The sequence below is a fragment of the Aquarana catesbeiana genome, linkage group LG02 (genome assembly GCF_042186555.1).
Source record: "Aquarana catesbeiana isolate 2022-GZ linkage group LG02, ASM4218655v1, whole genome shotgun sequence".
NCBI lineage: Eukaryota > Metazoa > Chordata > Amphibia > Anura > Ranidae > Aquarana > Aquarana catesbeiana.
Genome location: NC_133325.1, coordinates 339675308 through 339687562, shown reverse-complemented (window position 1 = coordinate 339687562; position 12255 = coordinate 339675308). Strand labels below are relative to the sequence as shown.

Genomic DNA, 12255 nt, shown 5'->3' with positions numbered 1-12255 from the left:
CTGATGACATAGATACTGGGAAGAAGTGTGTGTTGCTGGAGTGCAGATCTCACTGGTGATGTGGATACTGGGGAGAAGTATGAGTCACTGGAGTGTAGGTCTCACTTGTGATGTGGATACTGGGGAGAAGTATGAGCCACTGGAGTGCAGATCTCACTAGTGATGTGGATACTGAGAAGTATGAGTTACTGGAGTGCAGATCTCACTGGTGATGTGGATACTGGGGAGAAGTATGAGTCACTGGAGTGTAGATCTCACTTGTGATGTGGATACTGGGGAGAAGTATGAGCCACTAGAGTGCAGATCTCACTGGTGATGTGGATACTGAGGAGAAGTATGAGTTACTGGAGTGCAGATCTCACTGGTGATGTGGATACTGGGGAGAAGTATTAGCCACTGGAGTGCAGATCTCTCTTGTGATGTGGATACTGGGGAGAAGTATGAGCCACTGGAGTGCAGATCTCACTTGTGATGTCGATACTGGGGAGAAGTATGAGTCACTGGAGTGTAGAGCTCACTTATGATGTGGATACTTGGAAAAAGTATGTGTCGCTGGAGTGCAGATCTCACTGATGATGTGGATACTGGGGAGAAGTATGAGCCACTGGAGTGCAGATCTCACTCGTGATGTGGATACTAGGGAGAAGTATAAGCCACTGGAGTGTAGATCTCACTTGTGATGTGGATACTTGGAAAAAGTATGTGTCCCTGGAGTGCAGATGTCACTGATGACATAGATACTGGGAAGAAGTGTGTGTTGCTGGAGTGCAGATCTCACTGGTGATGTGGATACTGGGGAGAAGTATGAGTCACTGGAGTGTAGATCTCACTGGTGATGTGGATACTGGGGAGAAGTATGAGCCACTGGAGTGTAGATCTCACTGGTGATGTGGATACTGGGGAGAAGTATGAGTCACTGGAGTGCAGATCTCACTAGTGATGTGGATACGGGGGAGAAGTATGAGTCACTGGAGTGAAGATCTCACTGGTGATGTGGATACTGGGGAGAAGTATGTGTTGCTGGAGTGCAGATCTCACTGGTGATGTGGATACTGGGGAGAAGTATGAGTCGCTGGAGTGCAGATCTCACTGGTGATGTGGATACTGGGGAGAAGTATGTGTTGCTGGAGTGCAGATCTCACTGGTGATGTGGATACTGGGGAGAAGTATGTGTCGCTGGAGTGCAGATCTCACTGGTGATGTGGATACTGGGGAGAAGTATGTGTTGCTGGAGTGCAGATCTCACTGGTGATGTGGATACTGGGAAGAATTGTGTGTTGCTGGTGTGCAGGTTTCACCGGAGAGTAAGATACTAGGGAGAAGTATGAGTCACTGGAGTGTAGATCTCACTTATGATGTGCATACTTGGAAAAAGTATGTGTCGCTGGAGGGCAGATCTCACTGATGACATAGATACTGGGAAGAAGTGTGTGTTGCTGGAGTGCAGATCTCACTGGTGATGTGGATACTGGGGAGAAGTATGAGTCACTGGAGTGCAGATCTCACTGGTGATGTGGATACTGGGGAGAAGTATGAGCCACTGGAGTGCAGATCTCACTGGTGATGTGGATACTGGGGAGAAGTATGAGCCACTGGAGTGCAGATCTCACTGATGATATGGATACTGGGGAGAAGTATGAGCCACTGGAGTGCAGATCTCACTGGTGATATGGATACTGGGGAGAAGTATGTGTTGCTGGAGTGCAGATCTCACTGGTGATGTGGATACTGGGGAGAAGTATGTGTTGCTGGAGTGCAGATCTCACTGGTGATGTGGATACTGGGGAGAAGTATGTGTTGCTGGAGTGCAGATCTCACTGGTGATGTGGATACTGGGGAGAAGTATGTGTCGCTGGAGTGCAGATCTCACTGGTGATGTGGATACTGGGGAGAAGTATGTGTTGCTGGAGTGCAGATCTCACTGGTGATGTGGATACTGGGGAGAAGTATGTGTCGCTGGAGTGCAGATCTCACTGGTGATGTGGATACTGGGGAGAAGTATGAGTCGCTGGAGTGCAGATCTCACTGGTGATGTGGATACTGGGGAGAAGTATGTGTTGCTGGAGTGCAGATCTCACTGGTGATGTGGATACTGGGGAGAAGTATGTGTCGCTGGAGTGCAGATCTCACTGGTGATGTGGATACTGGGGAGAAGTATGTGTCGCTGGAGTGCAGATCTCACTGGTGATGTGGATACTGGGGAGAAGTATGTGTTGCTGGAGTGCAGATCTCACTGGTGATGTGGATACTGGGAAGAATTGTGTGTTGCTGGTGTGCAGGTTTCACCGGAGAGTAAGATACTAGGGAGAAGTATGAGTCACTGGAGTGTAGATCTCACTTATGATGTGCATACTTGGAAAAAGTATGTGTCGCTGGAGGGCAGATCTCACTGATGACATAGATACTGGGAAGAAGTGTGTGTTGCTGGAGTGCAGATCTCACTGGTGATGTGGATACTGGGGAGAAGTATGAGTCACTGGAGTGCAGATCTCACTGGTGATGTGGATACTGGGGAGAAGTATGAGTCACTGGAGTGCAGATCTCACTGGTGATGTGGATACTGGGGAGAAGTATGAGCCACTGGAGTGCAGATCTCACTGGTGATGTGGATACTGGGGAGAAGTATGAGCCACTGGAGTGCAGATCTCACTGATGATATGGATACTGGGGAGAAGTATGAGCCACTGGAGTGCAGATCTCACTGGTGATATGGATACTGGGGAGAAGTATGTGTTGCTGGAGTGCAGATCTCACTGGTGATGTGGATACTGGGGAGAAGTATGTGTTGCTGGTGTGCAGGTTTCACCGGAGAGTAGGATACTAGGGATAGGTATGTGTCGCTGGAGTGCAGATCTCAGAGAAGTATGTGTTGCTGGAGTGCGGGCACAGCTGGGGAGGTGGAGGAGGCGCCGGACATGAGGTCAGCAGAGGAGGTGCCAGGCATGAGTTCAGCGGAGGAGGCGGGCACAGCTGGGGAGGCGGAGGAGGCGGGCACAGCTGGGGAGGCGGAGGAGGCGCCGTGCATGAGGTCAGCGGAGCAGGCGGGCACAGCTGGGGAGGCGGAGGCACTGGGCATGAGGTCAGCAGAGGAGGTGGGCACAGCTGGGGAGGCGGAGGCATTGGGCATGAGGTCAGCAGAGGAGGCGGGCACAGCTGGGGAGATGGAGGCACTGGCCATGAGGTCAGCGGAGGAGGTGGGCACAGCTGGGGAGACGAAGGGGGCACCCACAGCGGCGGAGGCAGGCACAGCAGGGGAGGCGGGACTGAACGTAGCTGCTGAGTGAGTCCGCTCCCTGATCCCATCACCTTGCCTAGGGCGTGAATAGGATTGCCACCTCATCCCTTTAAACCCGAACACATATGAATTACACAGGTTCTGTGACTAATTTAATGCAGATAAGGCACCATGTGAGTTTAATTACCACCTTAATCACCCACAGAACCTGTGTAATTAATATGTGTTTGGGTTTAAAGTGATGAGCTCGCAACTCTAGGCGTGAAATAGATATGCACCGGCCCTGCCCCCCCACTAAGCATATGCTCTGGCGTGTTCGCATGCTGCACGTGCTGAGCCCGCCAAGAACTCGGCACTGCACAGCGCTAATCACAAGCAGCGAAACATTTCTTGATGTGTGGCTGCAGAGATCGGGAAATGTCTTACTGCCTGTGATTAGCGCAGCGCATTGGCGACTTCCTGGTGTGCTCTGCACGTGCAGCATGCGAACACGCCGGAGCTTAGCCTTACCCCCCACTAAGCATTTTTGGTGCAGTTTTTTAGTTACATGACCTTTAAAAACCGCACCAAAAGCGCCACAAAAGCACTCCATTAACACATAGGTATTTTACTGGCAGTTTAGAAGCGAACCAGTGTGAAAGTGCCCTAAAGTCCAAGGGCAGTGTGCTCTGTGTGTCTTATGTTTCTTTAGAGTAGATGTATGGCTGTGAATTGTTGAGGGATACATTGGTACTATCTCTCCATCACTGTGTGGACGTTCACGTACGCACATCATCATGAAGAAAAGTTCAACTCTCCCTCAGACTTGCAGTCCGCACCAGGCCCCGCCCCCCCAGAGCTGGGATCATGACGTCACTGGCCTCCTCCTCCTCCTCTCCTCAGAGCGCTGCAGAGCTTGTCAGACTGTCCGGGTTAGTCCAGAGATCTGTGCTCCATCCACACCATCCCGCCGGGGCAGTCAGGACACAAAGCACAGCAAGGCAGGGGACGAGGACACGGAGCGGCAGAGAGGAGACCATGGGTAAGTCACACTTTCCTTCCCCCTCTCCATCTCTCTGCAGAGCCTCCTATGCTGGCTGCACCGGGGCTGGAGGGCTTCCCAAACTTAGGAAACTTTGCCTGATAGGGATGCTGTGGGCTAGTGCTGCAGTACACAAGCTAGCAGATAGTGAGCAATGTATATGGCACCTGCAGCTACATACAGCTGTGATTGCTTTAGTCTTATTGGCTGATCACATGAGAACAATCAGAACTGCAGGAGCTGTCACTTGGGGGGTTTAATGAGTGATCTCCTCATCTCTAGTGGTAGATGATGGTCCTCATCTCTAGTGGTAGATGATTAATTCACATGGAATGACATTGGTAGCTGTCCTCTGGGGACAATCCCTCACCCTTTGTGTGGATCTAGGGGAGCCATGTATCCATTCCGATGTGATCTCCCCCCAAATATGTCATCAGATCCATGCCTGTGCCCACCACAAGACGTATTCCAGGATTCTAGCTCATTCTGGATGTCCTCTGCAAGTGGTGTGCGCTGTCATTTAAAGCTGTCCATGGAATGTCTGTACACAGCGGCTTTCTGACCTGTCCCTAACGTTCATCAGGTCCTGACATGACCCCTTTTTTTTTTGGTTTTGGATGGCAGAAACAATTGCAAGCCTTTTAAATGTGCTGCGTTTTATTTATAGATCGGTGCGACGTCATCGAGTATAATCATTGGGATGCACCCGACAAGTCACAGTTTTCTACCTGCCGCTGCGTAGGAATGTGATTTAACAGTTTTGCAAGTTGTGTGTTTAAAATGGTTCTAAAGCTGGCCATACGTTATACAATTGTTTTAATCAGTTTCCTTTAGATCTGCCTTCAACTATTGTAGTGCAAGGGACCTGCCTGATTGCATACAAATTAAAAGTGTTTAGATTTCATATTACATGGTTTGGGTAAGACCCCATACACACTATACAACTTTTTGTTGTCTCATTTCCTTTTTAGATTTACCAAAACAACTTAGTGCAAGGGACCTGCCTGATTGCATACAAATTAAGTGTTTAGATTTGACCTCCATATTATATGGGTTTAGGTAAGAAACTATACAACTTTTGTTGTCTCATTTCCTTTTTAGATTTACCAAAACAACGTAGTGCAAGGGACCTGCCTGATTGCATACAAATTTAAACTCCTTAAGGTTTGACCTCATATGGTTTTGATAAATCTAAAGAAAATTACATAGTGTTTATCCAGCTTAAATCTAATGGAAAATTATGTAACGTGTGGCCAGACTAGGGTTTGAATGTTATAGGGTCGTTAGTAGTTGTTGGATCAGGTGACCCATCATCCTAAGCACGTAACAGAAACATAAGTTTATTGCAGGATGTTCATATGCCTTACATGTTGATCCAACTGGTTTGCTGATGTATGGGAAATGACAAGGCTGGCCGATTACACAGGTCCGGGGCGGATTGCAGAAGGGGGTTTTGTGCGTCTTTGGGTCCGGGTTCAGGTGCGAATTCAGGCAAAACAATTTGGACCTGAACCAGTAACGCACCGGACCCCATGCTGGGAACCACGGCCAGAGATGTGTGAAACCGGCCTAAAAGAAACTCTGGGTGCTGGTTAGAAATTTTAGTCTAGGTTCACACTAAATGCAGGTTTGAAACCATGTAAGTTCAGCTGAACTCGCACGATTTCAAACTGGCCTTTCATTCCGACTTGGGGGGCAATATGACAGATATCTATGGTAATTGCCCCCAAAGTCGCCAAAAGTAGTGCAGAAACTACTTTTTGGGAATCGTTGTGGTCCCGCAAAGTCGCACCGATTTGGACGTTGCCGGCAATGGGCTCAGATTTTGGCATGCGATTTGATATGCTATCGTGGGCTTAGGTGCACCGTGATTGGTATGGGGTCCTCTGGTTGGAATCCTGGTCAGGGCAACACCTGCATGAAGTTTGCATGTTCTCCCTGTTCTTGTGTGGGTTTCCTCCCGGTAATTTTCTCCCACAATCCAAAGACATGCTGGTAAGTTCATTTTATTTATGTATTTATTACAGGTACTTGTATAATTTCATAAATTTACACAGCGCTTTACATATATATTGTACATTCATGTCAGTCCTTGCCCTCAAGGAGCTTATAATCTAAGGTGTCTGCCTAGGTTCACATTCCTGCAGGATTGAATTCGTGTGAGTTCAGCTGAACTCGCATGATTTTATACCCGCATGTCAGTCCAACTTTGGGGGCAATTTCAGAGACATCTGTGCGGTTTCCTGCACAGATGTCTATTGAAATCGCACCCGAAGTCGCCAAAAGTAGTACAGAAACTCCTTTTGGGAATCAGTGTGGCGCTGCAAAGTCGGCATTGCACCGATTCAGATCGGTGCTATTGCCGGAAATAGCCGCCGATTTGGCACGCGATTTGACCTGTCAAATCGCATCAATGTGAACCTGGGCTTAAACTCACATTCATACATATTGGGGCTAATTTACACAGGAGCCAATTAACACACTAGCATGTCTTTGGAGTTTGGGAGGAAGCCCGCTCAGGCAAAGGGAGAACATGAAAACTCCAGGCAGTTAGTGTTGTCCTTGGGCTTTGAACTGATGACCCCAGTGCTGCTTAATTGGCTTTTGTCTGAAATGGCCCAATTATATGTATAAAAATTGACTATGCACATGTATTATCACATTCTACATGCTGGGTCAGAGCCCATGTAAATGGAGGGAGAGGGTTAAAGATGTGGCGACCTACCTTATAAGAAAAAAAAAAAAAATTCTCCAAAATACTTTAAGAGAAAGCAAGTTTCTTATAGCTACCCATTGGCTTCTTTAGTAGGTTGTCCCAGCGCTGTTTAAAGATCTAGGTGCACCATGGTTGTTTGGGGCAGAAAAAATGGCCTAGTGGTTAGCACTTCAGCCTTGCCACACTGGGATCCTTGGTTTAGATCTTGGACAGGACACTGCATTAAGTTTGCGTGTTCTTTCTGTGCTTGTGTGGGTTTCCTTTGGGTTTTCTTCCACACTCAAGAGGGTTGAGGGAACGACCTGGAAACCTACTTTGTACTATAAACACACAAAAAAAACTTGCCAACATGCTTTAAAAGAAACTCTGGGGCTGGTATAAGAAATCTTCCTATAGCTACCCATTGGATTGCCCAGTAGGGTGTCTCAGTGATGGAGATTAAGGTGCACCATGGTTGTTTTGGGGGAGCACAGTGGCTTAGTGGTTAACATGTTGTCCTTACATTCTGCATGCTGGTCCCAAGTCCATGTAAACAATGACAGATAATGAAAGACTCAGGAACCTGCTTGCTAAAGGGGGGGAATGGCCAAGAACATTCTATAGATTTAGAAGGCTCTGAGGTGTGGTGCTCAGATTGCTGTCCCACAGGGTTGAGTACAACTGAATCCCTTTCAAACAAACAGTTGTTTTCTGTGGACTCTGGACCCTGTTTTTCCTTTTTGTTTTTTATAAAGTGGACTATGTAATCTAGTTTCTATGGGTAATCACGCCATGGGGTTGATTTACTATAATCGGAGAGTGCAAAATCTGGTGTAACTCTGTAAAGAAACCGATCCGCTTCCAGGTTTATTGTCAAAGCGTAATTGAACAAGCTGAAGTTAGAAGCTGATTGGTTACCATGCACAGTTGCATCAGATTTTGCACTCTGCAGTTCTAGTAAATCAACCCCATTTTTCTTTTAAAGAAGCCTCTTATAAACCATAACTAGACCCTACAGTCTTTGATTTTGAAGAATATTTGAATCTATTTTCACATAAATCTGTTTTATTGAGGTGTCCTATACAAAATTTCTGCTTGCTCAATTTTTGGTGTGGTTTTCAGCAAAGCACATTTTCCATAGGGATGAATAGTAAAATGCACAACACGAACTACACTGTATTAAAAAACAAAAACAAAAAAAAAAGGTTAACTTTGCCTAAAAATGTGGTTTGGAATGCTGTTTTCTTATATGGTACATATACAACTGTTTGATTTCTTGAGCACAGATGCAGTGGCATTGGTTTAATGTACTGCAGCTGGAAATAGACATTGGGGTTGCAGTTTTCCCACAGATTTTAAAAGAATTGGAGGTAATGATTTCAGTATTTGAATTTTCTTGATTTTAAATGGTACTGACATTCTGCCGCACTTTACAGAGTATGTAGACTCTTTTACATCAGTCACAGAACAAGCTCACAATCTAGTACAGCTAGCACACACATGTGCGCTCTATGTCTGGTTATTTTGCCAGGGAGTTTTTGGGTTGTGGATTGCAAGACAAGAACAACTGAACACTATATATGCGGATACTTTCAGTGAATTTGAGTGTAGAAATCATTTTTAAACAGTTTCCCTGTATTTTATTCTGTTTAAATATTTAAACCACACATATATTTTTCCTTTTATGGGATATGATTTGGGGATTATTTTGCATTGTAGGGAGGTCAATGCATCACCTTCTGCGTAAAATAAACCACTGAACAGTTTTCCATCTGTTGGTCTAACAATTTGGTTTTGTCATTATGAACACAGCAAAAACTTAAAGTGGCTTCACACTAAAATTTCCATTTTAGAGGTTTGCTTAACGTTATTGTAAAGGTTTTTTTTTTCTTTTTTAAATAGCAAACATGTTATACGTACCTGCTCTGTGTAAGGGTTTTGCACAGAGTGGCCCCGATCCTCCTCTTCTGGGTTCTCTGGGGTCCTCCTCTTTTTCCATCTGCCACAATGGGAAACCACTTCCTATTGTGGCACACTTGTGGGCTCAGTCCTGAGCCGGGCTGTGTGTTTATTGGCGCACACAGTGTGGCTCGGCCCCACTCCCTTGTCTCTGGATTTGAATGACAGCAGCAGGAGCCAATGGTTTCCACTGCTCTAAGGCTACTTTCACACTGAAGCACTGCTAAAGCGCTGGATGTTTTTGTGGTGCTTTAGCAGCGCTTTTCGGGTGCATTTTGCGGTGCTTTCAAAGTGCTTTGGAAGCACTGCCCATTAATTTCAATAGGCAGGGGCATTTTGGGAGCGCTATTTATAGCGCTCCCAAGCTGCCCCAAAGATGCTGCTTGCAAGATATTTCCTAACGTCCCGCAAACGCACCACCCGAGTGTGAAAGCGCACATTGAAGTGAATGGGAGGCATTAATCGGGTGCTTTACCGGTGCTGTTTCTAGCGCTAAAAACGCCTGAAAACTGCCTCCTGTATGAAAGGGGTCTTAATGAGTGCAGGGAGGAAGGGATCGAGATCATGCTCAATTAATTTTTTTTTTGGGGGGGGGGGGGGGCGCTGCACATATGCACATAAGGTTTGTTTTCTTTTTTATACCTTTAAAGTGACACTAAAGTCTCATTCATTTTTTTTTTTTTTTTTTTTATTCAAATATGTTATACTTGCCTGCCCTGTGCAGTGGTTTTGCACAGAGCAGCCCAGATCCTTCTCTTCTCCCTCCTGGCCCCTCCCTCCCGTCGAGTGCCCCCAGCTTGCTATGGGGGCACCAGAGCTGGTTTGGCCCCACCCCATCTCTCTCACGATTGGCTAACTGGCTTTGAAAGCAGCGGGAGCCAATAGCACGGCTGCTGTGTCTCAGCCAATAAGGAGGGAGAGTCCCGGATGGCCGAGGCACTAGTGCACATCGCTGGATAGAGATGGGGCTGAGGGTGGGTTCTACAAACAGAAGGTTTTTTTTTTATCTTGATGCATTAAGATTAAAAAAAACACCTGCCTTGAAAATCACTTTAATGCATAATGCATTAAGGTAAAAAGTCTGAACCACTTTAATGCCTTAGTCCCCCTTGCAAACAAAAATAAAACAAATACATTCGCCTAGACGTGGATGACACTATCCACCATCCAGTGGTATCCTGGAAAAGCTTATGATCTCAGAGCCTGTAAGAGGGCTGAAGCTTCTTGCAAGATTTGGGATTCTCCACTAGAAGGTCCACTTCATCCTCAACAACTGCATCCGATGTCGGGACATAAGGTGTTTTTTTTGTTTTGTTTTGTTTTTTTTTTTTTTTTTTTTTTTTTTTTTTGCAAAGGTTGTTTACACTTTTGGAAAAATCTCTTTGAATTCCCATTTTGGTGTATCTCAGTAACTGGAAAGAAGTCTTGTCACTTACAATGACTAATTGGCTGATGTCCTTGTGCAGCTATGCAAGTGGATCCTTTTTTTTGCACTCTCTCCACTTATTTCCACTTGGAAGATCGATGGGTGGACCTGTACTGGTCCTCTCCTAGCTTTAGTTCCTTCTCCCTTACTCTGTGTGTAATAATAATTGTGTGTACAGTATAGAGCTGCACGTTAAATCTTTAAGAATCGTTATCGCAATTTTTTTTTTTTTTTTATCCCCCCCCCATCTTGACAAAGTATTTCCGGATTCTTTCTGTGCAGAGAATTCTCTCTGCTCTGCAGAAGCTGACAGCTGTCAAAAGGGAAAAAAAAAAAAAAAAGGGCAGTCTGCCAAGAATCACAACATTCTTTAGCAGTGGAACTTGAGTATAAACATTGTAACAATTTGTCTTTTAGATCAAAGGAATACACTTTGGTGTGTAAATGAGGGAAGTTTAACCACTTAAACACTAAACCTTTTTTTGACATTTGTTGGTTTCAAGTTAATTTGCTAGAAAATTACTTAGAACTCCCAAACATTATGTATGTGGTTTTTTTTTTTTTTTTTTTTAGAGACCCTAGAGAATAAAATGGTAGCTGTTGCAATATTTATTTTACTAAAGCTGGAGAGTGCTAAATCAGGCTCAATCGGAAACCAGCCGGCTTCCAGGTTTTAAGCTGGCCATACACCATACAATTTTCTTCTTCAATTTTCATTAGATTTACCTTCAACTATGTAGTACAAGGGCCTGCCTAATTGCATATGAATTGAAAGTGTTTTAGGTTTGATCTCCTATTATATGGTTTTGGTAAATCTAAAGGAAAGTTGTACAGGAAAATTGTATAATGTATGGGCAGTCTTAGTGTCAAATCTTAATTGAACAAGCTGATTGGTTTCTCTGCAGAAGTGAGCCTGATTTTGCACTCTCCAGCTTTAGTAAATAAACCCTTGTGTCTCTTCCAGCACCTGAATGCAGAGTGTAAACCTAGGAGAATATTACTGCAGGCTTGGAGCTGCCCTGATCTGTTCCTAGCATTAGAGAAGTGGCCTCTCTACATTGTTAGCCTTTTGATTATATGGGTGTCATTCTGAGCTGAGGAGGTCTAGAGCAGGATTATGTTAAATAGTATCAGTACAGTATTCTAAGACTTTTGCAATGTTGTACTCTTTACTCTTCCTATATACAGGCTGGACACTATAATTACAAAAAAATCTCAAAGCAGATTCTACCTTTTTACCCTAAACCTGGTTCTGTGCATACGAGTCTGTGGACACACTGGTTGATTTACCAAAACTGGAGAGTGCAAAAGCTGTGCATGATGGCCAGGTGGCTTCTAACTTTAGCTTGTTCAATTAAGCTTTGACAAAAAAAAAAACAAAAAAACAGAAGCTTATTGGCTACCATGCAGAGCTGCACCAGATTCTGCACTCTTCAGTTTAGTAAATCAACCCTAGAATGTGTGCCGTGCTGTATAAAGCCATGCGTGTGGACATCTAAAATGACCTTTTTAATGCTAGAAAGGAAGCTGATATGCCTCTTGGTGTTTTGATTTCTTTTTAATAAAGGTAAAGTCACTCAAGTTTATGCTGTTCAAGTGCAATATTTTCAATGAATAGTAAGCTAGGCAGTAATATGCTTCTAATTATATCTGTGTTTCTCCTGACCCGCTGGCTTATTGTGCTTCTTACCATTTGGTGGCAGCATGTGGAAAACAACTTTACACTGAAGCATTCTTTCCAGTTGTTTGTTTCTTCTTCTTTGTTATGGCAAAAAAAAAAAAAAAAAAAGTCACACATATTTGCAAACTCCAGTTTCTTTTAACTATTCTGCTGCATTGAACACTTAGGCTCGGTTCACACTGGGGCGACTTGGGATCCGACTTGTACGCCCTCAAGTCGCCCCAAGTCGCTTTGCATT

The 12255-nt window shown here is 44.9% G+C and overlaps 1 protein-coding gene across 4 annotated transcripts in view; it reads left to right on the top strand.

Annotated features, from left to right (window-relative positions):
* The first annotated feature begins 4094 nt into the window (after window positions 1-4094).
* GPM6B (glycoprotein M6B) overlaps window positions 4095-12255 on the top strand; it is a 162857-nt gene continuing 154696 nt past the window's right edge. For 2 of the 4 annotated variants that reach the window (XM_073614870.1, XM_073614873.1), the window contains exon 1: window positions 4095-4256. In XM_073614870.1, the coding sequence (XP_073470971.1) occupies window positions 4253-4256 (4 nt within the window). In that variant the 5' untranslated portion in view covers window positions 4095-4252. The remainder of the gene's footprint in view (window positions 4257-12255) is intronic. The other 2 variants (XM_073614871.1, XM_073614872.1) reach the window with 2 other exon arrangements.